This window comes from Caloenas nicobarica, chromosome 1 (assembly GCF_036013445.1).
Source record: "Caloenas nicobarica isolate bCalNic1 chromosome 1, bCalNic1.hap1, whole genome shotgun sequence".
Lineage (NCBI taxonomy): Eukaryota > Metazoa > Chordata > Aves > Columbiformes > Columbidae > Caloenas > Caloenas nicobarica.
This window is the reverse complement of record NC_088245.1, coordinates 143705178-143729343: the sequence shown is the minus strand read 5'-3', so window position 1 is coordinate 143729343 and position 24166 is coordinate 143705178. Positions and strand designations below refer to the sequence as shown.

Sequence of the window (24166 nt, the reverse complement as noted above, 5' to 3'; positions counted from 1 at the left end):
GCTCTGCATTTCTTTGAATTCTATGCATCGTGAACAAGTAAATTTCTCCATACCTCTCTTCATTCTGTCTTTACTATTGAACGTAAGATATCCGTACAGAAACATTTCTTGACTAGGCCAACTTTAAAAACAGAACTGCACCTCCTTCAACCTCTCTTCATTTGATTGACCATGTGTTTTTATAAATCTACTGGGACAACGTTAGTATTGTTATTTGTGGAACATGTTAAAACTGAGTTTACAGTAGAAACTTGTTTGTGCCTCGTGTGCTTCTCTACTGTGAGGGCCAAATTCTGGAATTACATCACAAAAATGGGAGCAGAGCTTGGTCCCTGCAGACATGCATTTACCTTTGGCTTCTAAGAATTTGGCTATCTCTTGATGACCTGTGATTAGTGACCATTGATGTGCTGACCGTGTGGGTGGTTTCAGACTTTTCCCTGATGGAGACAACTACTGTTGAGGTTCGGATTGCTTATATCCATTTTAATGTCATAGATCATGGAAAATTATTTACCTTCTCCCTCCACTTTGAAGGCAGGTTTTGGACACAGTCCTTATAACGCGTAGCTTTCCAGGACCGCTGTCTTGGAGTGGTTTGTTGAGATGTCCAGCAGGAATTTTGGCAGGTACTTTGGTTGTGCTCACAGGCTTTGGTTTGGGTATCCGAGTTGGAATTGAACGATGGAACGCATCAGTAATCTTGGAATAAACCAAGAAAATAAGTTATGCGTTAGGGAGGAGAAGATGGATTGTGTATTTAGCTTGTCAATGTCTTTTCCACTTTGTCAAACGAAACATATTGCTCTTGGAACTGTTTGTCTGAATTTCCTTTCTGTCCTTGGCAATGAGTGTGTAGCTTTGTATTTCACTTATCTACTTGATTGGTAAATATCAAAGAATCTGAATGGATTGAAATCCGGAGTGTAAATAAGAGGGGTTTGCTGTTAGCCCTCTGGCTAGGGCAGCAGCCCGAGGGGCTGAGTGAGTGATGCAGTGCAAGGGCTGTGAATTTTGTGACTTCTCTGGGTGAATATGCAGAGAACTTCAAGAGAAGCAAGTCCGGAGTACCAGGGAGCACCAAGCTTTTACTTTACTGTGAGCAATCATTCTTTGAAAGTGACCACAGTGTCTGTGGTTAGGCTGTTTTGGAGGCTCAGGAAGTTTCTGGTGGTTTGGCTTGACCTGTGTCTTGGTGTTTGAGGGACAGATGTAGGTGCCTTTAAATTAATAATATAGCTGTGACCACGTTATATTATGATTTAAAAAAACCAACCAACCAAGAAAAAAACCCACATGACGGTGGTGTCTAAAAAAAGAATCTTGGGAAAGCCAAGTTTCTGTGGAAAAAGAAGGAAATTTTTCATAGTTAAAAAGTGGCAAGTAGAGAGGAAGCAGAGCATGTAGCCAGTAGTATAGTAGAGATGCCATCTAAGCCTCACAGACACCTGTGATATTCAACGTAGTCATAAACTTCACGGGAAGAGAGTTAATACTGAAATGACGACATTTGCATATGGTATAAAAGGTAACAGAAGCAAGAGCTGACAGAAATTAATGGTATTAAGCAACAAAGTGATAAAAATGTGTGTCAGTTCAGTGTTAACAAATTAAAAATAATATATCTAGGGAAAACTAGTTCACATACAGTAGTAAATATGACATCTGCTGTCACTCAGAACACAGATCCTGGAGTCACTGTAATAGTCCTCATCGCTCAGCAACTGGCAATTGTCAAACAGGTAACAGGCAGGTAAGGAATTACTAGGAAAATAATAGAAGAAAACAAACCCCATCATTTTTTAGTGTGTAAATCCAAACCATGCCTACATTGTGAATGTTTTGCAGAGTTTGCCCAAGCAGCTTACAAAAGGTTATGGCAAAATGCAGAAAAAGGTGGCAAAGAAGATCAGTTATGGAATGGCTTCTGTGTGAAGATTAACAACATCCACTAAACCTTTTCAAATTTGGAAAATTGACTGTGGAGAGACAAAACCAAACAAACTAACCCAAACAAACAAACAAACACACCAGAAGAAATCTAGCATCTGGTGAATAGGAGATTTTCTTAAATAACATGCTTGCGAAGACATCCATTGGAAGCGGATTAAAGAAAAGTAAAAAGTAATTTCCCTTGTCAAAGAACTACAAAACTCATTTGGACAGGCAGTTTTTGAGGTGATGATATACACTGGTATGGAGACAGTTTAGAGTGATTCATGGCATCCATCAAGGACTGCTAAACACAAAGATGTGAGGCAGATTTCAGCTGTGGATAGCCAGAAGTTGTGGACTGCTAGAGGCTGGGTTTATTACTCTGCCTGGTACTTATATTTTTTTTCATGAGCATTTACTGCTCATCACTACCAAAGATGAGATATGTAGGTCCTGGGTCTGAATATATATATAACTCGTTTCCTGTTTTTATTTTCAAAATCAGAAAGTTTCAATTTGTAGATTTTTTTAAATATACATTAATAAAGGAAAGAATTTGACTTTGAAAGTCAGAAGGAAAAAGGAGATGCATTTTTATTTTTCTCTGCTGTGTTCCTTGAAGATTTTACCTCTAGGTGGCAGCAAAGGTGGGGTTTTTTTGGTTTTTTTTGGTTTTTTTTTTTTTTTTGTGCTGCATCCCAGTATTTGCACTAAAACCAAACTGAAACTTGTCGTTAAATGCAGCATAGAAAAATTAACATGCATTTTCATGGTAGTCTTGAATTCTAGTGCTCATATTGCTAGTATGCAAGGGGAACAAACAAACAAAACCCCAAAATACACACACAAGACAATACCAAAACCCAACAAAAACCAAACCAACCAAACAGAAAACCAAACCAAAAAGCATTTTGCTTCAATTGCCAAAGGCACCGTGTTAAGAAAGAAGGGGTTGATATTGGAGGGGATAACTGCGTTACTGCTCTATGGCTTTCCTTGTGTACCGAGTTGGAGCAGTTTGCCTTCTGACTATGTGGTGTGGCCTGGTAGATGAGGGACAGTGCTGAGAATAAGACATTCGTGTGGGCTATTCCCAGCAGTGCTACTGTCTGATGTAAATTTAGACATGATACAAAAGTGTTTCAGTGCAGAGATTCCATAGGGTATAGAGTGGTTGGAGGATTCTGTCTATAGGTGATTGAACAGCAGTGTTAGTACTTCAAGAAGGTATTTGTAGGCCTAGATTTTTGCAGGTTTTGTCCATCTGACTGGTGTTCAGGCTCTAAGGCCTTATTAAGTCAGTGGGGGGTTACCTGTGTAAATACCCTTGTCCCCTGGCCTATAGTTTGCGCCAGCTTCCAGGTCATTAAAACCACCGTTTACAATATGGCCTTCTCAGCTGTCGGGTTTAATTTCAGGCAAAAGTTTTTTGGTGATTCAAAATTATGTTCTATTTTGCAGTTCTGAATGACGATATTGAATGTATCTAAATTATTATCACATAGTGTTGAGTATTGCATTATAACTGATGGATAGCTAAGGTTTTGACTGCTTACAGTGTTTGTATTTCTCGCTTTTGTGTGTGTTACGTTTGCTTATAGCCACAATAACTGAATTGATGGAACTCCTGGCATAGACTCAAACTTGAGGATAACAGCTGTATTACAGGGCTTTTTTTGCTATGCAAATAAACCGCATCAGTTTTAAATTTCTGTGCCAGGACAACTAAACTTGCATTTCAGTGATTGTGGCAATCTAACTGTATAGCTGTTAACTTCTATTGTAGGTAGGGGTTTAACAAACTGTCCATCTAGTTCTCTTCCTTCTCATTCAGCATTTAAAAATTGGTTTCTTTTTTCATAATTCCTGCTATAAATTCTAGAGAGGAAAGACTGAATAACTTAAAATTAAGGAAAATACTTGTTGACACTTTTTTAGTTTAATTACATGTTTAGCTAGATTAAGGACTAAAATTTGTTTATTTTTTAAAACTTAGTACTAGGCAAAATATGCATTTCGGATATGAATTGTACAAGAACATTTTGGATCAGTTGACTATATCAACGCTGCTGTAAGATGTACCTGTAAAGAAGGAATTGCATTATGTGGGAATTGCTGAGAAAACACTTGGAAGTAACTGTAGTGAAGTTCTGCATTGGTTTAGTTGTATGCGTACTGAAAATTCTTGTGTAATTCTCTTAGTTCCTTCCCTGCTACTTAGTGTCAAGGCATGTAAGCAGATAGATTGGCTATGAGGTGCTTGTGTGTTGAGATGTCCCTTTTGGGTTTTGGGCAGACCTGAATGACCAAAAAACTCACCTATATATAGATTTCGGTGGGCTTTTTCAATTTGATTTTTAGCTCTTGTCTGTGTCTGGGAAGTCTGTGTGCATACCAAGAATCTCTTCAGATCTCTTCAGATGTATGCACCTGTTCTACCAGTTCATTTTCTCTTTCAATATGAATGGTTTTCAGTCTCCCCCATTCTTCTTTGGAGACTTGTGAATTTTCTAGCTCTGCGTTCATCATTGCTTAGTTATGACTCTTAAGAGTTCCCACCTGTAGGGCACTTTTTATATTCGCAATCTAAGTGATAGAAGTGGAAACAAGATAACGTTTATCCTTTAAAAACCAAGCTGAGCTGCCTTTCATGTTCTGGGGAGCCCTTGTGAGTTCCTATCAGAGCTCTCAAAACCCCTAGAAATGAAATGTTACCCAGGAGCTACCTATCTGAGTAGCTGTGTGGTTTTCCTTTACTTTATGTCTAAACACAGCTAAGTAAATATCAGCAAATAGTTACTGAAACAACAAAGACAACCAACCCCAGAGACATTAAACTAGCCACATTTTTGAAATGAGAAGATATGTGATATGTTTGTCTGTACATAACAACCTCGTATTAATTTAAGGTGTAGGACTCAGAAAATACCAAATTTTTTGTCAGTAGTGCTTATGGTTGTAGAAATAAGCAGTTACAGCTCCTTTTCAGGGGAGTAATCTAAGAATCAGGAAAGCTGTAGTTTCATAAGGATATTTTTACTTCCTCAGTTTTAATTTAACTTCTGAAGTAGATGTCAATCACCTGTAATAGGAATTGGCAGGAGAAAGGCTGTTAGAGTGAGAATTTGTATGCAGTGACTGTGTGTGTTATTTCATAGTGAGTGACAGCAGCTACTTCAGGGATGGGGAAACACTCCATGGATGTTGACTGTGGAATTTCACACATGAACGTGGACATGACTCATCTTATTTTCAGGAAGTCAGCTATGAAAGCATGATCTGAAATATCGGGTATATATTCCATACACACTTTTTTTTTTTCCCCCTACAGGCACAGAGGTGGCTTATCTGTTATTTATATGGGACATCAGATATTTTACTACAATATAGTGCTTGCTTTCTGGGTAGCAGGCTAAGACAAGCGTGTGTGGGGAGGTCAAGGAAAAAAACCAGGTCTTTTTCTGTGCAAGTAGTTCTCCTGCCTTTGGTCCAAATATTTTTCTTTTTTTTGTCCCCCTCTGGAAGTATGATGTATGGTTTGCTTCCTGTTTGAACTGTGTTCATTTAAATAGGGGGGACCATGTAGTACTTCTGCTGTTTTCTTATTTACCTTTCTACAGTCATCGTTTAACTTGCTCTATGAGAAATCACTTTAGATAAGGTTCCTTCTCACTGCATAAGTTTTTAGTTTAGGAAATTTGAGCAAAGGAGCGCATCATTTTCAGCTTTAGTGAAGGTGGCCAGGGGGTGGTGCTGAAGATCCTTTACACAGAAGTCCACGTGTCTCCATGCACACAAAGGTGCCAGACTTAAATTTGTTCCTGGATGGTTGAATGCAGTCAGAACATAAGCCAGGTCTGCAAGTGAGAATGAGTTAAGGTTAAATGATAAACCTGAATATTCCCTTTGGTCTCCAAACAAGACAGCTTTGGCTGAAATTTCTGGTTAGGCCTCCTCAGAGGCACAGGGCACTTGAATATTCCTTTTTTTTCACTAGATCCTGGCATCTGTCTTTCAGGAATCCAGAGGGATAATTCTCAGTTGCTTTGCATTTCTTTTTATGCGTCCCACTTGTGTGCCTGACTATATTGAGTTGTGTAAGCAGGAGCAGTATAAATAATTGTTACACTTGCTAGCATTGTTAGGACCTTAGCCAGAGTATTGTCTGGCTTGGGGCACTGCGCTTTCACACCATTACAAACAGCTCTGCAGAGGGAAAATTATTAGTAGTTCATACCGTTGTAGTACTTGAGCTATTAAGTGGGAGAGCAATTGGACGTGTTTAATCTGGAGAAAACAAAACTGAGGAAAGGCGTGGTAGTTGTCTTCTAATATGTCAACGTCTGTTGCAGAGAAAATAGTTTTTGAGGTCCAGTGGAGGGATAGGAAAGCGAGTACTGGATTACGATTTCAGCAAATGAAATCCAGTTTAGAAATTGGCAAGACTTTTAATGGCAAGGATATTTCAGCCCTATTATATGCTCCTGAGGTAACTGTGAAATTGTCATTGCAGAAGTTTTTTGGAACAGGATGAACCAGGCGTTTGTTTGGGATGGTTTAAGTTAAATTGTAGCAAGGGAGTGGGCTGGGAAATGTCTCGAGGTCTCTTCTAAGCTCTATTTTCTGCAACTTCTACCTTTCTGCTGGTATTTGGCCTGTTACAGCACTCTTGATTTCAATAATATGACCTATATCTATCTTATCTATATAACATAATATATAATCTATATTAATATTAGAAATAATTTCCGTATATGTGACACAATTTGCACTCATGTACCCAAATTTGCCACCATGGTCTGTCTTACTGAACACCAAGTTTAAATCTACTTTCTGGTGGTAGGGAAAAGAAGCAGGGTTAGATGGAGGCAGAAGTTGTATTCCTAATCACTAAAATTCTATTGTATGCCTTGCTTTTCTTGGGATGTGTCTTCATTGAGAAATGCGATAATCTTTTAAGCAGAAGGTAGTTTAAAGACTCACTTTTAATAGATAATTGGCAAGATTCAGGGAAAGGTAAAGTTATGTTGTTGGTCCGGCTCCCCTCGGACGAGGATTTACCTGAGACTGATTGATCAACATTGCTATGCAGCTGACTGTTCTCTGAAGTGAAGAGTTACTTGTTGTTAGTTCTCCTCCTTTTTCCCCTTCAAACAAGGAGGGATCTCTGGCACCTTGTTAGAGCACAGGGAGTCCCTAAGAGTAGTAGCGTGGCATTTTTGAAGAATATTAAACACACCGCAATATTAATTCTGTCCAGGAGAGGGTAGTGCTGGCACTTAAATGTGGCTACTGGTGCTTAACTGTCAAGTGTTTTTATATAATACATTATTTTACAAATCTGTGTGAGATCATCGATTCACTTGGTTTAAAGCTTTGCTGCCATTTGTTGACTAAGATTCTTCGCAGTGGGTCTTATTCTGTACAGGTTGTGAGCAGGCAGGGATTATATGTGTTTGGGTATTTCTAAGTGTGTAGCTTTTAAAGATGTGTGGAGCTGCGCTCAGATCTACACACACCTTTTGACATGAAAATGTCTTCAATATCAACATTGTTCGAAAGCTTTGCATATATTTTCCCATATTAGTTAATATATATATTGAAGAAGCATACGGGGCTAACCAGGTTGGGCCCAAATATGTTTTGCATGGAGAAAGAACCCTCTGCTTTTACCATTGTGGCTTTTTTTTCTGTCTGGGAACACGCCGTTTTCCTCTGCGAAGGCCACTTTTAAAAGTGTGTTAATCAGAGTCGTATTTCAAAATCATATTAAAAAAATAACATATATATGAAATGTGTTTTCTATATATATAAATTATGTTTTAAAAAAATCCTGTACCTTTTGTCCAGCCAAGACTGGTGTTTGTACAGAATAAAAATGACCTATAGTGGCTTGAGTATAAGAAAATCAAGGATAAGAAATTCTAGAATTCTAAATGTGATCAAAGCTGCCTTGCTGTGATTTCGCAAAGGTCAATTAACTTCTCTTCTAAAAGTTGAATAATTTTTTCCTTCTACCCCAGAAGGATGTTAATGGGACTGATGAGTGTTTGTTATATATTTGGAGTGCTTTGTGATGTATTTGCATGCTAGATTGTGTCTTTTCAGACAATAGGAGTAGCATCTAAGCTGGTGGGACAAAGGCTTTGGCAGTGGTTCCAGTACAAAGTGCTCATCCTTTTTGCTTGCCCCTTCAGTTATGCCGATATAGCTCTTTCGTAGAACTGTGCTGTGAGATAGATCCCGTTGGTTGGTGGGTTTTTTTAATATAGATTAGTGGAATGTGGGTTTTTTGTTTGGTTTTAATCCGGTTTCTTGACCTGACTCACAGTGCTGCCTACCCGAACAGTGATGACAGCATAACTGAAAGGGCAGTATTTTTGGATATGGGATGTGGCAGGGATAAGAGAGGGAGGGGAGCTGTGTTTGCCCATCCCTATATGAAGACCCTGTGATGTCAGGCCACTGCTTGGCAAGTGGAGAGTCATTGACTAAAACAGGTGTTTCCTCTTGTACTCAAAATCTGTTTCCCAGGAGTACTTTCCTTGGTGCTCAGAAGAGAATCATGTTCAGTTGGCAGCTCTGATATTTGAGGCTTTCTGGGTGCCCACAGTATGGTGGGTTGTTGGGTGATGTGCTAGCAGGGAGAATTCAGCTACATTTTGGGGCCACTGACTGCAGGTTTGTGAAAACACTTCACGCTTCTTAAATTTTTAAGGTGGGTCCTTTTTTTGAGCAATTTCCCACTTATGGTACTTGGTGTTAATTTAAAAATGTCTCTATACACCCACTTGTGCTGTACTTGAACCATAAGATCTTTTCCTCTTCTGTTTCTTGGTAACATAATGTTTTGCTAGTCTTTGCTTAAGCCCGGAGATTAGGCAGTTGTCAGTTTTTGTTTTGCCTGTCTCAATATCTGTTTCCTAGGGACAAAGTCATCCTGCAGATGGTTACTCCATTTCCATCACCTAACCTTGCAGCATCCATTCAATCTGAATCAGAAAGTAGCGCTGTACTACTCTGTTTCTGATTATTTTTTCCCCAGTGTGGGGAGCATGCCTTCTTAAGCCTTGCATGAGATGTTTACATACAGATCTTTTTTCTTATTAGAGCCTTGTGTTCTGTCCCGAGACACCATATTATCTACTGTGCTTTGGATCCGGAAGATTAGCTGGCTGCTCCTGTATTTTTTGACAATTCTATTTCTTAATTAGCTACTTGACGGAGGTTTTTAAATAACTTGAAATACTACCTCTCAGTTGATGGATGGGCACTTTGCTCTCAGAATATCATTATTGCTTCTTATTCTCTTTTTTTTTTTCCTTTTCCTCTTTTTTCTCTTCCCTCCCCTCATCCATCCTCCCTGTAAGGACAAAAATTACAAATATTTATTTTGAAATATTTAATAGCATAAAAAGTATGGCTTAAGAACACTGAGCACCAAACTGCTTTTGCTGTCCTTACTTATGTTCCTTTGCTCACTTACTGAAATAAAACTGAAAAGATGAAGGAAAGTGGGCTGATAACTTCTGCCATTTTTTATCAGTTAATTCTCTCTTTCTTTTCCTCGGGACTTACCTCAACATCCAGGGGAAAGGGTAGATTTTTAGACTTCAGATGAGATGCTTGCTAAGCGTTGAAATTATAATCTGCTAAAACCTGCTTTTACATTCTCTTTCATAGTCAAGTCCTTCTGATATATGCAGCTTACTTTGTGACCATGTTTTCCTTTAACATTTAATTGAATCATTACATACCTGTCAGATTTTAGGATTTTGAGTAAATGCTGAAAACAAATATCTCAGCATCCAAATTAACAGCAATACTTACCATTCATGGAATGCTTGAAATTCCCAGAAAAGCTGCCTTAATTGGTTGAATTTTAATATGATTATGCTTGATGTTTTTGTTTGGAGTGTTTAAATCAATTTGCAGACAACTCATTTAATTTTCTCCTCACTCTGCTGCTTTCTTTTTTTCTGTCAAGGAAGTAGGTGAATAGTCCCACTCAGCAAAATAGAAATAATGTCTGAACAAATTGCGATTAATTTGTAAATAGGTAATTTGCTTATTATTGAGCTATGCTTTCCGTTTGTTATTTTATGGTAAAATTACAGGTAACATTTCTGTTCTAACAATTAAGTAAGTTTCGGCTCTCAACAGATGTATCCAGGTGTTTTTCTCTGCTGTGTACTTTGAAATAGATCTTGGGAATTTGAACAGGATGAACAGGTTTTATTCTGCAAACCTTATTTTTAGTAAAAAAAATATTTACGAGTTTATTTAGGAGTTAGTGGTCATGAATGGCTACTTTCTTTGTCTTTTGCTAATTGGACAGTTACTGGTAAACCATCACTAGTGTAAGGATAAAGACAGGAACAGAAATACTGTCCTTTTTAATAATTAAACGTACAAGTGATGTGAAATGTCACCAAGGTTTTGTATTCATAATAAGTTGGGAATTGTCCAAAGGACTAAGTGTGCTTTATTGCTATGTCCTGATTTGTGCTTTTCTTTTACAAGATGATGTGATAGATGGCCAGGTGGTTAATGATCAACACATTTCTGTGTATTTGGTAACACAGATATGAAATGATTTTTTTTTTTCCTACAAGATTTTAGGTCCAGCTGAAGAAAATATTAGTGCTTCTGAGGACAACTCTTAATCCTTTAATTTTTGGAGACTTTGGTGTCTGTTAGTACACTGGCAAGTGTTTATTTCACACTCAGTTATTCAGTACTATGTTTGTAATGTGTCCCTGCAGAGATCTTCACTGTGGATCAGCAGGATACGCAGTAGAAGTGCAGAGAATGTGTCTTGAGTTGACTGCTTTTTAGTTTTGAATAGATCGTGCGGTTAGGAATGTGTAACCTGAATGTAGTTAAATAACTTGTTCACGTAATTGGCACACTCTAAAAATTACTATAATCTTGAATTGTCTGAGTGCTGGCTGCTGTCTTGATCAGTAACCTTTGCTGAAATTAGTGAGAGCCAAAGTTTGCTTTGCAGGATAAGACTGTGTACTTGTTCTGACCCAGATCTTAGTCAGGTCTGACTTTTGTAGTCAGTGGAGATAAACTGGGACAAAACCAGTGGGAAGGACCTCTTATGAAGCCCAGTAGCTTCAGATGTGGTATCAGTATGACATTAAGCTAGGCTTGTGCAAGTCCATATTTTTGGGTTTTTTGTGTGTTGGTTTTTTGGTGGTGGTTGTTTTTTTTTTTTTAAATTGCCACTCTTCAACTGTAATAGATTTGTTACATCTATTTCTATCATGTCTTATAAGTTAATATTTTTTCTTCCCATTGTTAATTTTACTGAGAAAAGTGTGTATGGGTGGTGGGCTTTGCTTTTCAATGGAAGATGTTCCTTCTAAAATCAGTTATTGCCTACAGTTGTAATAATTTAGATTCCTGTCCATCAAAAGGACTTAAAGTTATGGAAGTCTCCTTGTTATGTGAAAGCATGTGGCAAAGCCCTTTGAATCATTTGCTAAGTTACACTGCAGAAATTTTTTTTTCCCTCTAGATAATGTAAACAGAATAAAGATATGAGTTTAGTGAATAGGAACTTTGTACTTACTTGCAAACTTTCTTGTTGATATGGAGGTTGATTTTTTTTTTTTTTTTAATTATTCCACCCCCCTCCTCCCCACAAGAGCGTAAGGTACATAGGCATTTCACTTGTTTGAACAAGGAGCAGCTGTTTCATTTTACTTTTACAGTTTACAGCTTTTGAAAAAGAGACATTTGAAAGTGCATTTCAGGTCTTTTGGGCTGATTTACATTCTGTGTGAAGTTGATCCACTACTAGCAATATTTTCTGAGGGGTTAGAATTGCCTGTTTGGCACATGTGTAACAGGCAGAATTGCTGTGTTTCTGTTCTTTTCTTAGGTGGTAATACTGTATCCATCACAGAAATACCTTAACCTTATTTGTCCGTTCTGTATGGTACTCTATTTGCCATAGTTCTACATGTGTACATGTTTGGAGAGTTGATCTAATACTACTTCTTAATGCTTCTCTCAAGCTTTCTCTGCCCATTATAGGAAAAACGTGAAAGTGTGCCATAGTTTGCTAACCTTGTTTCTTCTTCAGTGTACCTGTGTGATGTATATTGTTCATTGAACTGATGGCTAGGAGCTTAGATGAAATTGGAATGTTATGTGTGAATCCATTCTTCTGAGTTATCCTTTAGGAATATGTTACTGTTTATTATTCTGCAGTGCAGAATAATGATAGCAGTTTCTATTGTATTGGAAAAAACCCACTTGCCTTACTTGAACAGAATAATTTTGTGATATAAGTTTCACTTATAAGAAAGATTTATAGGAAGATTTAAAAAGAGTTTTAACTAAACAGTGTAAAAAAAAAAAAAAAGATGGGAAGGAAAGTGGTGGTTGTGCTCTGGAACATATCATGTTTGTATCATAAATTTGTAATGAGATACAATACATAATATTTTGAGTGTTTGTGTGTGATGTACTGGTAATTATCTGAAATGAGAGGGCTAGGAGGAATTGGGAAATGGCAGGGAAGATAATGAATCAAGTCTTATCTGAAGTTAGCAAGCAATATTATGGCTTAATTCAAATTCTACTGTACATGCAAAAAAATACAAAACACACATAACAAACAAAAATATTCTGCAAGCAATGATAAAAATAATCAATTATTTACTGTTTTTGTAATGTTAAAATATTTTACGAAGGCAAGTTGCAGTCAAAAGTAATGTGAGTTATTTTGAAAATGGAAGTACATCAAGATGCATTTATACAAGTGCAAGACTAAATATTTTACATAACTGTATTTCAATGAGGAGATATACAGTAAGTGCACACTTGATAACACTAAGCAGGCAAAACTTAACGTTAGTTTCATATACTGTTGTATAGTTCATGCACAGATCTCTCCCAAAGTAAAGGGGCTGTTCCAAATAATTCTTGCTGGGATGAAAAACAAGATGGGTTGCTGGTAAGGGTGTCAGCATGGATGGGGGTCAGTTATAGACATTACTTACTGTAATTTGTGATTGCCGGGGGAGAGGAGTGGCTGTTGGTGTGATAGTAATACTGCTGGTGATTTTGTTGGTGGGCTTACTGGGTAGGCCATTAGCTAGTGCTGGAGTTCTGATGTCTTGCACTGGATTACAAGGGCTGATGGGCTTGGAATTGGTGAGAGCTTGCACGTAAGGACTTCCTAAATGGATGTGGATTTTGTTATCCTCAGTAGTTATTACACTTGATCCCGTACTGTTAGATCTCTGGAACTGCCACGACGACTGCCTGTCTGGAGATACTCTAAAAACAGTGTGCTTGGCTCCCATTTCCAAAGGTTCCGAGGAGAGTATTTGTTCCTGAGAGCTTGAGCCTGATAAAGCCAAAGGGGACATTGTTCTTTCAGGAGTTAAAGAACCACATGATTCAGGAGTTTGAGATCTTGTAAAAGTAGCCATAGTAATAGGAGAAATAACTTGCTCTGGGCTTGTGTAACCTTCTGCTGCTTTTGATTTTACAGGCGTTAAGGAGGCATTTTGAATAATGGTTATTCTTTGCTTTGGGGTGCCGCAGTTGGGTATAACTGCTGTGCTTGTGTAGGAGTGAGGACTTTCAGTGGTAGGACTAGTTATTTCAAGTGTTGCTGTGTTCTGTCCGTGATCTGGAGTTACTTTTATGTGAAGAGGTTGGCCAGGTGTATGGCTTAGCACTAGGTCACCAGTCTGTGCACAGTTTCCATTTTGCTTTGTATGAATCTTTCCGTTCTGAGGATGGCTCTCTTTGGACTTCATCCAAGGGATCCATAATTTTTTGTTCACAGCATTTGCAATGCCTGAGTTGCTTTTGAAAGGCACCGTTTGTTCCTCCTCATTGTTGTCTTTGTCCTCATTATCGCTGTCTTCATACAGCTGCCCATTTATGACTGTTCGCTCTAAAGGCATGAGGGTTTTGTAATCGGGCGGTTCATTGTCTGCTGGATCTGTCTGGACTTCTTTAGAAAAAACTTCTAAATCAGAAATTCTCCTCCCATTGAGACCGGGCCTGCAGTTCTTACTGAAGCGCCTGTACCTCTCCAGTTCTTTTGTGAGGCTTTCCATTTCTCTTGCTAACTCCCTATTCTTGTTTTCTTGCTGGATGAGTTTCTTCTGTAAGACTGTATGGTCACCTCGGAGGTGGCAGATTAGGTCTTCTGTTGCCATGTATTCATGAATTTTCTCTTTCAGTGCATCTACTTCTCTGGAAAGATGACTTGATTTAGCTTCCTCTTCTTTGAGCTTCTTAAAAAGACGCTGCTCTTGATTGGACTCTGCCTTTTCTGTTAATTTATACCTTGCTACTTCCATTTTCACAGCCTCCAGCTCATCTGATAGGAGCTTGGCTCTGTCACGTTCATTGATGTATCTTCGTTCGAGAGACTCAAATTCATCTTCAGTTTTCATAAGATCATCTTCTATAGCCTTCATTTCTTTCAGCTTCTGCTTAAGTCTCTCAACTTCTTGAGAAAGCTCCTTGATTTTGTTGTTCTCCTGCTGCAAGGAGGTGCTGGATTTAGTACTCTCCTTAAGTTTATTTTTAAGAAACTCTTTTTCAACAGCTTCCAGTGACTGAAGTCTTTTTCTTAGAATATTCACTTTGGAAACAAGATCACTTCCTTTCTCCTCTTCTGCTTTGAGTTTGGTTTTCAGTTCATCTCTTTCTTTTATAACACTGGACACTTTTTCCTCTGCATCAGATTTTGATTTCAGTGCCTTTTTACTTTCCTCAATTAGTTTTTCTGTAACGGACATCACTTTATTTTGTTCCACCTGAAGCTGGGAAGTTGCAGCTTGCAGCTTTTCTTCTGTTTGCTTTATTTTTTCACTCATAGTTTTTCTTTCATCCACAAGCATCACTGTTAGACTCTTCAGTTTTGTTAAATCTTCTTTAAGTGTAAACTCAGTTTTTTCTAACTTACTTTCAATTGCTTCAAGCTCGCCAATTCTAGCTTTTAAGCCATCCAGCTCATGGGTCAACTGGTTTGTTAACATTTTTTCTCTTTCTAGGTTGCATTTCAGGGAGTAGCATTCCTGTTTGCTCTTGTTGAAAGCATCTTCTAATTTCTCCAGCTCCATGATTCTTTTGTTGAGTTTGTCAACTTCCCCTTTAAGGTTCTTGCTCTGTGATGCTTCTTTTTCTAACTTTTTATTAAGTTCTCTGCACTGATCTTCCATTTTTATGAGCTCTTCATCTTTTCCTTCCATCTCCAGCAGTCGTTTCCGTAGTTCTTCTACTTCGGTCATAAGCGTGGAGTTCCCACAGTCTCCCTTATTTATCTTATCTCTTAGGTCTTGCAGTTCTTCTTCTGCTTTTCTTAAAGATTTATTGGTCTCCTCTAGCTCATCAATTTGTCGGCTGAGAGCAGTTAATTTTAAGCGGAGCTGACGATTCTGACTGTCTTCATTGGTTAGTTTGGCCATCATTGCTTCTTGGTCTTGGGAAATCTTACTGCTTTGGGCTTGAAGTTCAGCTTCCAGCCTGCTGGCTCTCTGTTCCTCTTCTTGAACTTTTGCTTCAGCAAAAGCCAGCTTCTCGTGTGCTTGTTCAGCAGAAGTGGTTAATTCTTGAATTTTTTTACTTTGTTGATTCAACTGCTCAGTGAGTCTTTGCTGTTCATCCACCACCATTAAAGCAAAGGATTTCAGTTTAGTCAATTCCTCTTTCAGTTTAGCTATTTTCTTGTTGCTTTCCTGTTCTTTTTTTGCCTGATACGCGGTCTCTTGTTCAAGAAGCTTTTTCAGTCTGTGGGAAGAAATAATATTGTACTTGGTAGTCATTTCTATGGACATTTAAAAACACATCTGAAACATTATGGTGTCTTTGCCAGATGTGAATGAACATCCCCTTGTAACTACAAGCAGACCTTTCCTTTCAGTGTCATGGGGCCTTATTTTCTACTCAGAAGTTCTTTTGCAATGGACACTTCAATATGATCATTTAGACTTAGCAATTTCAGTGATTATGCGTCTTTGATTATGTTTTCAGCTTTTGGCTGGTATCGATGCAACACAACTTTTTGCTCTTCTGCACTGGAACAACACTGATTTTGGCTGTTTGCTGAGGCTGGCTATGTGCAAGCAGGCTTTTTTAAGAAACAGGATTATCGTAGTGATTGAGAAATTAAATCAGTGCAGCCCTCAAGGACAGGTATAATTTACAGCATCATAAACCTCCTAATACCCCCCCCCCCAAGTTACTTATAAACCATCCTGCTGTTTCATGATGTTTTATGATTAAACCTTATGGATGTTGAAGTATGTGAAAGAAACGTAGCCACGCTGGGCAATTAGTCAGACTGCCTAATGTCCATTTCTAAGCAGCACATCAGAGCAAAACTAAACATTGCAGGTAAGTCAGTCGTCAGTGAAAATGCAGGCCTTGTGACTTTGTATCAGAGCAAAAAAATGCAACTCAGCAGATAAACAGGTGCCTTTTGAATTTAAGAAAGCCCAAACATCTTGATGTCTGTTAGGCTTGGATTTGGTCTTATATCCCAAACTTGCAGATATACCTAACTGCAACCCTGCTTTTACATGCTTCTTGAACGTTTTCATAATGGTTTTCCAAAATTAGTTTTACAAGTTTATATTAGTACTCAGTGTTTAGTGAGATGCAACATACTTAATTTATTAATGACTTGAGATAAGATTTACACTTGTTTATGTGAGATCCTAAGAAACCTCCAAACATGTCAAATAATTAGGTTCTTTTGTAGACTTTTCTTTGTCAGGGAGATATTTGTGGAGTTGGTCTGAGGTATGATCAGGTTTGGCCGGCACATTTGCCTCCTTTCAATTAGATTTTTCGCACAGCCAACCTGTAACTATATTCTGGTATTAAAGAAAAGTCTGAAAAGCCTAGATTGAAGTAATAAATTATAAGTATTTGTATGTTTCACCATTGTTCATATGTTTTGTATGTATCCAGTTGTGCAGATTATGCAAGGGAAATGAATTGCATATCAGGACTGTACTTGCACAAAATGACTTATTCAACACTCATTAGCTGAGGCCACTTACTTTTTTTTAGGTTTTTTTCCTCTCTGAAGTACGACTATGACTGCAAGTTGCTGCTGAGATGTAAGATTCCTGTTCCACATTTGTCTCTGTTCACTATTGTGATGCCCTTGTCCGAGTGGTGAGTCTTCACAGCTTCCCACTGGCAAGTTCCCGTGTCAGCCATCCTTTCAGTTCAGGAAGAGCTTAGACAGCGGCCTCCTTTGCACAGCTCTTTATTAGCTGTTGGCTGACTGGAGACGTGTATTTCTGGGCACTTAACAGGCCGCCTCAGCAGCATCCCCTTTGGTGGCATTGTATTTTTTCTCGCACGGAGAGAGGAAGTCCCCTCCATTCTACAACTGCCCATCAGACTTGTCTGATTGAATGGTGGTATTGTATAGACGTTTATGACTATAAAATTTCTTGTAACACCTTCACCATCCCCAGTGTTTTTATTTTAGTGCGTAATCTGCACTATATTGAATGTAATGAAATGCTTTATATGAAAAATTGTCGGAATGGGAAGCAGCAATAAACAGAGTGGATATCAAAGACTTAAACCAGCCACAAATTCTTTACAGCAGTCAGTTAACATAATGGGGAAATCAGACATGAAGAGGTATAAGTGCAGAGGGAGAGGTTTGTGGAATGAGCTTGAAGGAATGCTGCTGGCTGACCGAACAAATAAGTGGGGAGAAGACTGCGCCATCTTCAAAGGCAGCTTTTTACTGTGGTGTTGGTGTGTAAACTTTCATCCACTTTTCAGTGCTACTTTCAGTTTGAATTGTTTTTAGTGTAAAAGTCTCTGTTCCCTCCCCACCCTTTTCTCTAAATGCTTTAGTAGTGAAGTTCAATTGATGATTTACCGTTGCCATAGATATAAAACCATAACAGAAGCATAACTAACAATTTCATTTGGAATGAACTCAGGTTTTGTGTGTGCATGAAGTTAAGACATATTGATACTGTTAAAACAGAGTTGGGCTTATTTGCATTTGATTTGTTTTAGCTTGTTTCAATATAATTTATTTTTGTAAGGCAAATTTAGCTGAGGTGATTAATACCTAAATTAATCAGTGTTTTACCCAATGCTTCTGTATTAACTAGTTGGTATCTCTCTGGCCAAATGAAACTGTAATGCTCTGGTGACTGATTCCCCTTAAACTGCTTTAGAAAGAAAACTCTTAGACCAAATAGTAACCGAGAATTGTAATTTTCATAGGGATGCTGTGTAATTTTTTAATGATGCAAGTAGTGTAATTGTGTATAAATAATAAATAAAATCAGTTGACAAATGCTTCGGCGAATAATCCCAGCAGTCCTTCCAGTAAGCATCTGTCTGTGTACAATTTGTATTTTTTTCTGTCTTCTTCTCCTCTTTGTTTCTTCTATAACTTATTTCTCAGGCTGTCTGGAATGCATAAGATTTGCTTCAGCAAAGTCTTTGAGGTTCCAGCCCCAAATGAGTACTTGAACAAGGTAGTCTGACCCAATCTCTGATCAAGTCTGTGTTGCAAGAGTTATTTGAATGGAAGTAGCTAAATTATTGATATCTGACCTGGATCATTGTATCAGCTGAGAAGGATTTTCAAGAGATTGTTTCTTTGCTCATGCCAGAGGACTTTAGGGTATTTTAAAATGTTTCCTTCATTCAAAAGATAAAATGCAGTTTTAAGATTCAAACAGAAAAGCAAATATTTCTAACCCCTGACATCTATTTCTTTTTGAAAAAATACTTCTATAAAATCACTCAATTGAAGTTAAGTTACAGAGCATAGAGTGGAATCTGTGAGTTAAAGGATTGTAATGTATTTCTAGAAAGAAAAAAGAGGTGCATTAAGCATGGTATATATTTTTTAATTATGTGTAATGAAACAAGGTTTTGCACTTGTTTTTGATAACTATATGTGTATTCATACATTCCTATACAGAAATATTCATATATTCCTATACAGAAAATGCACTCAACACTGCTGAATAGATAATGATTTCTTGGACAGAACTGAGATTGATATTGTAAGAAGTCAACTAGGAGTCCGTTAACATTTGCAGAAGAAGTTTTCCTTGGCTGCTGAATTCCTGTTTCATGGTTCACTAGGTCACAGCAACTGTGTCCGCACGCATGCGCTTAGGAATGGAAGACGACCCTAAAATATTTGGGTGGGTTTTTTTAGTGGTGTGCTTTTTTGTATGTTTGTGTTGGGTTTTTTTGTTGTTGTCGTTGTTGGTTGGTTGTGCTTTTTAAAAATTAATGGCTTGTTTTTTGTCACCTTTGTTAGGTAACCTGACTTCTACACGTCAGGACTTGATGTACATCACTTGAATTAAGGCGCGTCACATGTTTAATTGAAGAAGTGCTGTAACTGATCATAGCACTCTGTGATATTTTCCGTACTCTTGTGACAGAATAACAATACTTTGTATTAACTTCATCCAAAATACTCTCTGTCTGAAGAACAGTATCCAGAGTATTTGAGAGAGCAATTTTACCAAAGATATGCAAAGGTCAAAATACGTTGGCTAAAAAAACAAAAATAAAAGAATAGGTGCTCCCCTATCCAAAAAAATATTTTTATTGTTTCCATTTCCAGTTGAGTTTCATGATCACATAATTTTATATTCGGCAAAGGTAGGTATATCATTTAGTCAAAGCTTTCCCATATAATTCCAAGCAGTTGACATCATAGGACTAACTCTTCTGAATCCAGGCCAGTAAAAACAGAGATTGGAAATTATTTTTATGAATGTGAATGTTAGGTAGTTAAACGAGAGTCAGGGCAGTGTCTTATTACTTTTTCTTCAGTTATAAATGGCTGTTTCTTGTGCCTTATTTTTGTACTTGTTTGCAATACCAGTTGCCTGTTTTTTTATTTCCTTAAAGAATTTTTATTTCTCAGCTCTCCTCTGTTCATTATAATCGCTTTCCTCAGTAAGCACACTATAGCTTCTTCATGTTAATGCCATGCATCCAATTGTGTTGTCTTGTTTTCCCTTTTCTTTTTTTCAAGTGCCTATAGCTTTGGCTACACTACATTGTATTTAGCAACGTAATGACTATGTGTTCTCTACAAGACATGGGGACTCCCAAAAAAGTTATCTATCTTCTTGGTGTCATGTGATATTTTGTCCTTAAGTGGGGTTTTCTGTTGTCATGGGGGAACCTGTATTACATCAACTGTTTAATTTGTGTTTTTATAGAATTCTTAGGGGGCTGCTTTTCCTTTGAGTTTCAGGGAAACTAAAGAAAGCGTGGGAAGCCGAGATTGCAAGACCCTTATTCTTTAGAGTTCATTCTAGAATGAATCATTATTCTTACAATAATAAGAACAAAACAATTTTTTTTTCCTTTAAGCAATCTTGTAATGATAACTTTCTTTAAGGATGCAAGTGAAATAGATGTTGGTTTGTAAAGCTGTACTTCTATCATTCTTTCCACCAAAGTATTGAGGAGATTTTAATATACACCTTGTCAATATCTTGATTAAATATCTTGCAGATCATTCTGCAGAAATGATCAAGATTTTCAATGTCTGTGACTTTTTTCATTTTTGTAAATCACAAAGATACATATTTCTATCTAGCTCGTGTGGTCTTCACCCTTCCCCATGTAAAAGACATGGCTTACTAGAGGTTCTACAGGTTATGACATGAGGGAGACTTCCTTCTAAAGTTTTTGGATGCGTGCTTGAATTTCCCCCTGTACAATGCAAATAAAAACACTAAGCTGAAAACTTTTAAATGTAGATGATGTCATGCCTCTTCCTCTGGGGCATTCTTCCCGGTTAGCAATAAGCCATGGTTTGGCCTTTAAGAAGAGAAAAAACATGCTTCATCATTTCTGGTAAATTTTACGAGTTATTGTAATTTTGACACCAATGCAGTTAAATATTTATTTTTGGTAGAAAGCCAGGCTGTCTGTGCCTTCCACAGTTTATGGCAACAAAATTTGGGTTTGTTAAAATGGGTTTCTGGTCTTGGGATGGCTGTGCTATTTTTTTTTTTTTTTTTTGGTGGTTACAATTCTGCTTGTTGGTGTGCAGTCTTTATGAACTTATATGTTATAGCTACTTTTATGGCTCTCTTTATTATCTTTATTGATGCTTCTTCCCTTCCATCATAAAGAAAGTCAAAAGCCTTTGAAATTACAACAGCAACAACATACCATAGCTGTTGTGTAATCTGTTGGCTTTATCTGAATCAGTCAGTACTTCCCAACAGAATGTGGACGCTTATTTTAAAATTAGTTTTCCAATATATTATTTACATATGTATATTTTAAATCATTTGTTTATACTAGGATTCAAACCTCCACAAAGGGTGTCATGTCTCAACTGCAAGAGACTGTAAGGCAAATTTCCTGATAAGGAAATGTATTTTATAAAATGAGGACTTTTAATGAGGGGAGTGTGAGTTCTGCTTATTACTCTGCAAACTACTACAGAGTAATCGTTGTTTTATCTGATGCTTAAAATGCTGACTTGCTTTACAAGTCTTAATAAAAGTCATATATGATGAATGGTGTTGCCATTTCTGGGTTAACTTGGGCAAAATTTCAAATGGATAACCAGATGTATTTAGCCGAGATGCTGAGTAAACATATGCAGATAATATATTCTTTTAAAAATTAATTAATCTGGAACAGTAACGTTGTTTGTGACTGATTTCACAACTACTAAGCTCCTGAATGTTCTTCCTGGTGATATGGGGATAATGGCCATCATAAATGTTATGAAATCCTGTGTAAATTGGGTGACAGTAAATGGCATGAGAAATGTTTAACAAATTTATGTTGGTTAATTTAAGATTGGATTAACATTCACTTCTAGTTGGAATAATTTTAATTGAGTACTAAAATTCAGTTTTGTTTTATCATGAAACCTCAGTTTAAGAAAATAATTTTCTGTCTTGAATTATATTCTCTGTGTATCTAGATGTTCTTGGAAATCACCTATCAGAAACATCAGTTGTGTGTAAAAAGTATTAATGTTTTCTGTGGCAGTAACTGTTTGAATATGCAAGATGATAGTTATTAATTCTGTCCATTTCTAATCTTGTAGCAGTAGCCATTCGCAATGTCTGACATTTTGAAAGGTGCAGGACATCTAGGTGGGAGTCAAGAAGTTGCTATCCTATTAAATTGCTGGCAGATTTTTCTGGTTTGTTTGTTGGTTGGTTTGGTTTGGGTTTTGTGTTGTTTGTTTGTTTGTTTGTTTGTTTGTTTTTCTTGACTGCATATCGTGAAAAACAACTGTAAATGAGCGCTGACCTGAGAAGACCACAATAACAATGAGCTATACTTGAAGCTAGCCTTAAAAACTCAGGGTCCCAGAGTTCAGCTACTAGAAAACATGGCACGATGAATTGTGAGTTGAGCTCTGATGTGTCACCATTTCAGATGCACTCTGCTTCCTTCTTCTGCCTTTCTGGATTTAGCAGCTATTTCAGTTATTCTTTGAACTCAGTATCTATTACTGTTGCCATTTCACTGATACGTAATTGTGCACGTAGTGTGACTGTTAATCCTCTTCTGTTCTGAATCTAAATGCATCAGTAACTCAGCTCACATGAATACAACTTGGGTTTTGTTGGTTAGTAGTGTGGGATTTTTTTTGTATTACTGTAGTGCATATTCATTCTCCTTTTCTGTCTCTCTCACTCTCTCTCCACATTGCCTGTAAAGTCAGAAATAAAGCAAGTAATTTCAGATGCAACACCAGAATTTGGAACTCTTCAAATTTACGTCAGCCAGGAAATCATAGTTTTGCAGATGGAAAGCTTTCAGAAGGAAATGGAAAGATGAACCACAAGAGATGTGGTATAGGGGTCAAAGCAACAAGACTGAGGCAGAACTTCTCAGTTACTAATCCAGGTCCTGCTTTTGTATTTTCTTCATGTTTAACAAGTAAAATTTTGTGCCTGAACTTCAGATTTCTTAAAATGGAAAAGCAGTGTTGACTTACTGTAACAGGTTAATTCGAGAATTAACATTAATCCAAAGAGGTTTTAAAAGTATGGTAACTACATAAAATAAATCAAGACAACTACTGCTTTTTATAATTTGTGATTTTTAAATGACAGTGTCATTGAAATTGTTGCATTTGATGATTTGGTATTTGATATTGCATGATAACAGGTTAAATTGATGGGAGAGATCCCATGTCTTATGAACCTGAGTTTTGTTTCAAATGTGTACTTTAAGCATTACTGCTAGAACATTATTACTTGACCATAGTTATTGAGCCATTTTTAAAATCACCGGTGCTATAGAACACTCAGTACTACAGAGATAAACAGGACACAGTTTTTCCATTCTTCTTTGTGTTTTTCCTCTCCATGGGCAGGTGGACGTGTTTGCATTGTCTGTTTGGAGCGTCAGCACCAGCAATGGTTACCACTGGAGCCTACTGCTAAGATTTAGCCAGTGAAAAATTACAGCAGGAGTTAACTGAGCTCCTGAGAACTGTCTTTTAGAGCCCAGTCTGCCTCCACCCTGTTCTCTGCGGGAAGGTGAGGCACAAAAAGGAAGTGCAACTTGCTCAAGTTCTGGAAATTTCTGGTCAGGCTGCTACTAGCACTGATTACCCTGGCCATGTGTGTTTAGTTTGTATGAGGCAAACCCTGCTTAGTTATCACTGCCATGCTGTGTTACTGTAGATGGTAGTGTAATAGTTGGAGAGCTGAATTTTTGGCTTGGCTATTTCATCTGCATCCTTCAAGTGACTGAGGAGTTTGCAGAAGTCCCGATTCCCTGAATGAGTCAGTTACTTGAGCTCTGTATAAGTTTGTAACCCTCAAGTCATCTTTTCACACTTCTCAGTTTAATGATAATACTGGTTTTAGATCAAGTGAACAATCTGAGTTTTCTTTAAGCAATTTCAATAGGTAAATCGTGTCTAAAATTTGTGAGTTTTTTATTCTGTATATTACATTATAGTGTGCAAGTTCAAGGTGGACCTCTGTTTTTTGGATGCTTTTTCTGGGGGGCAGTTGAGAAAATAGGTGCTTTGCTGGCATCTGATTCACCTGGGGCAGTGCTAGTGCTGCTGTCTTGACCAGAACTGGGCATAATTGTGCAAGGATCCAATTCATACAATTTTTTTTTAACTTCAATTAGTTAATATTTTTGGTATGACGGAAAATGGCACTCAGCCAACAATAACACATCATGTTACTCAGAAGAGGCTGGTTAGTGGTAAATG

General features: G+C 37.5%; 2 protein-coding genes across 11 annotated transcripts in view; one reads left to right on the top strand and one right to left on the bottom strand.

Annotated features, from left to right (window-relative positions):
* Positions 1–24166, top strand: part of CMSS1 (cms1 ribosomal small subunit homolog) — a 250557-nt gene that overhangs the window by 4932 nt on the left and 221459 nt on the right. The window lies entirely within an intron of this gene.
* FILIP1L (filamin A interacting protein 1 like) overlaps positions 1–24166 on the bottom strand; it is a 215149-nt gene that overhangs the window by 1452 nt on the left and 189531 nt on the right. For 5 of the 10 annotated variants that reach the window (XM_065657263.1, XM_065657255.1, XM_065657247.1 and 2 more), the window contains 3 exons: positions 12957–15711; positions 518–702; positions 351–440 (listed from right to left, as the gene is read on the bottom strand). In XM_065657263.1, coding sequence (XP_065513335.1) covers positions 351–440; positions 518–702; positions 12957–15711 — 3030 coding nt within the window. Of the gene's footprint in view, positions 1–350; positions 441–517; positions 703–983; positions 1341–9807; positions 9915–12956; positions 15712–24166 lie in introns of those variants that run through there. The other 5 variants (XM_065657280.1, XM_065657297.1, XM_065657288.1 and 2 more) reach the window with 3 other exon arrangements.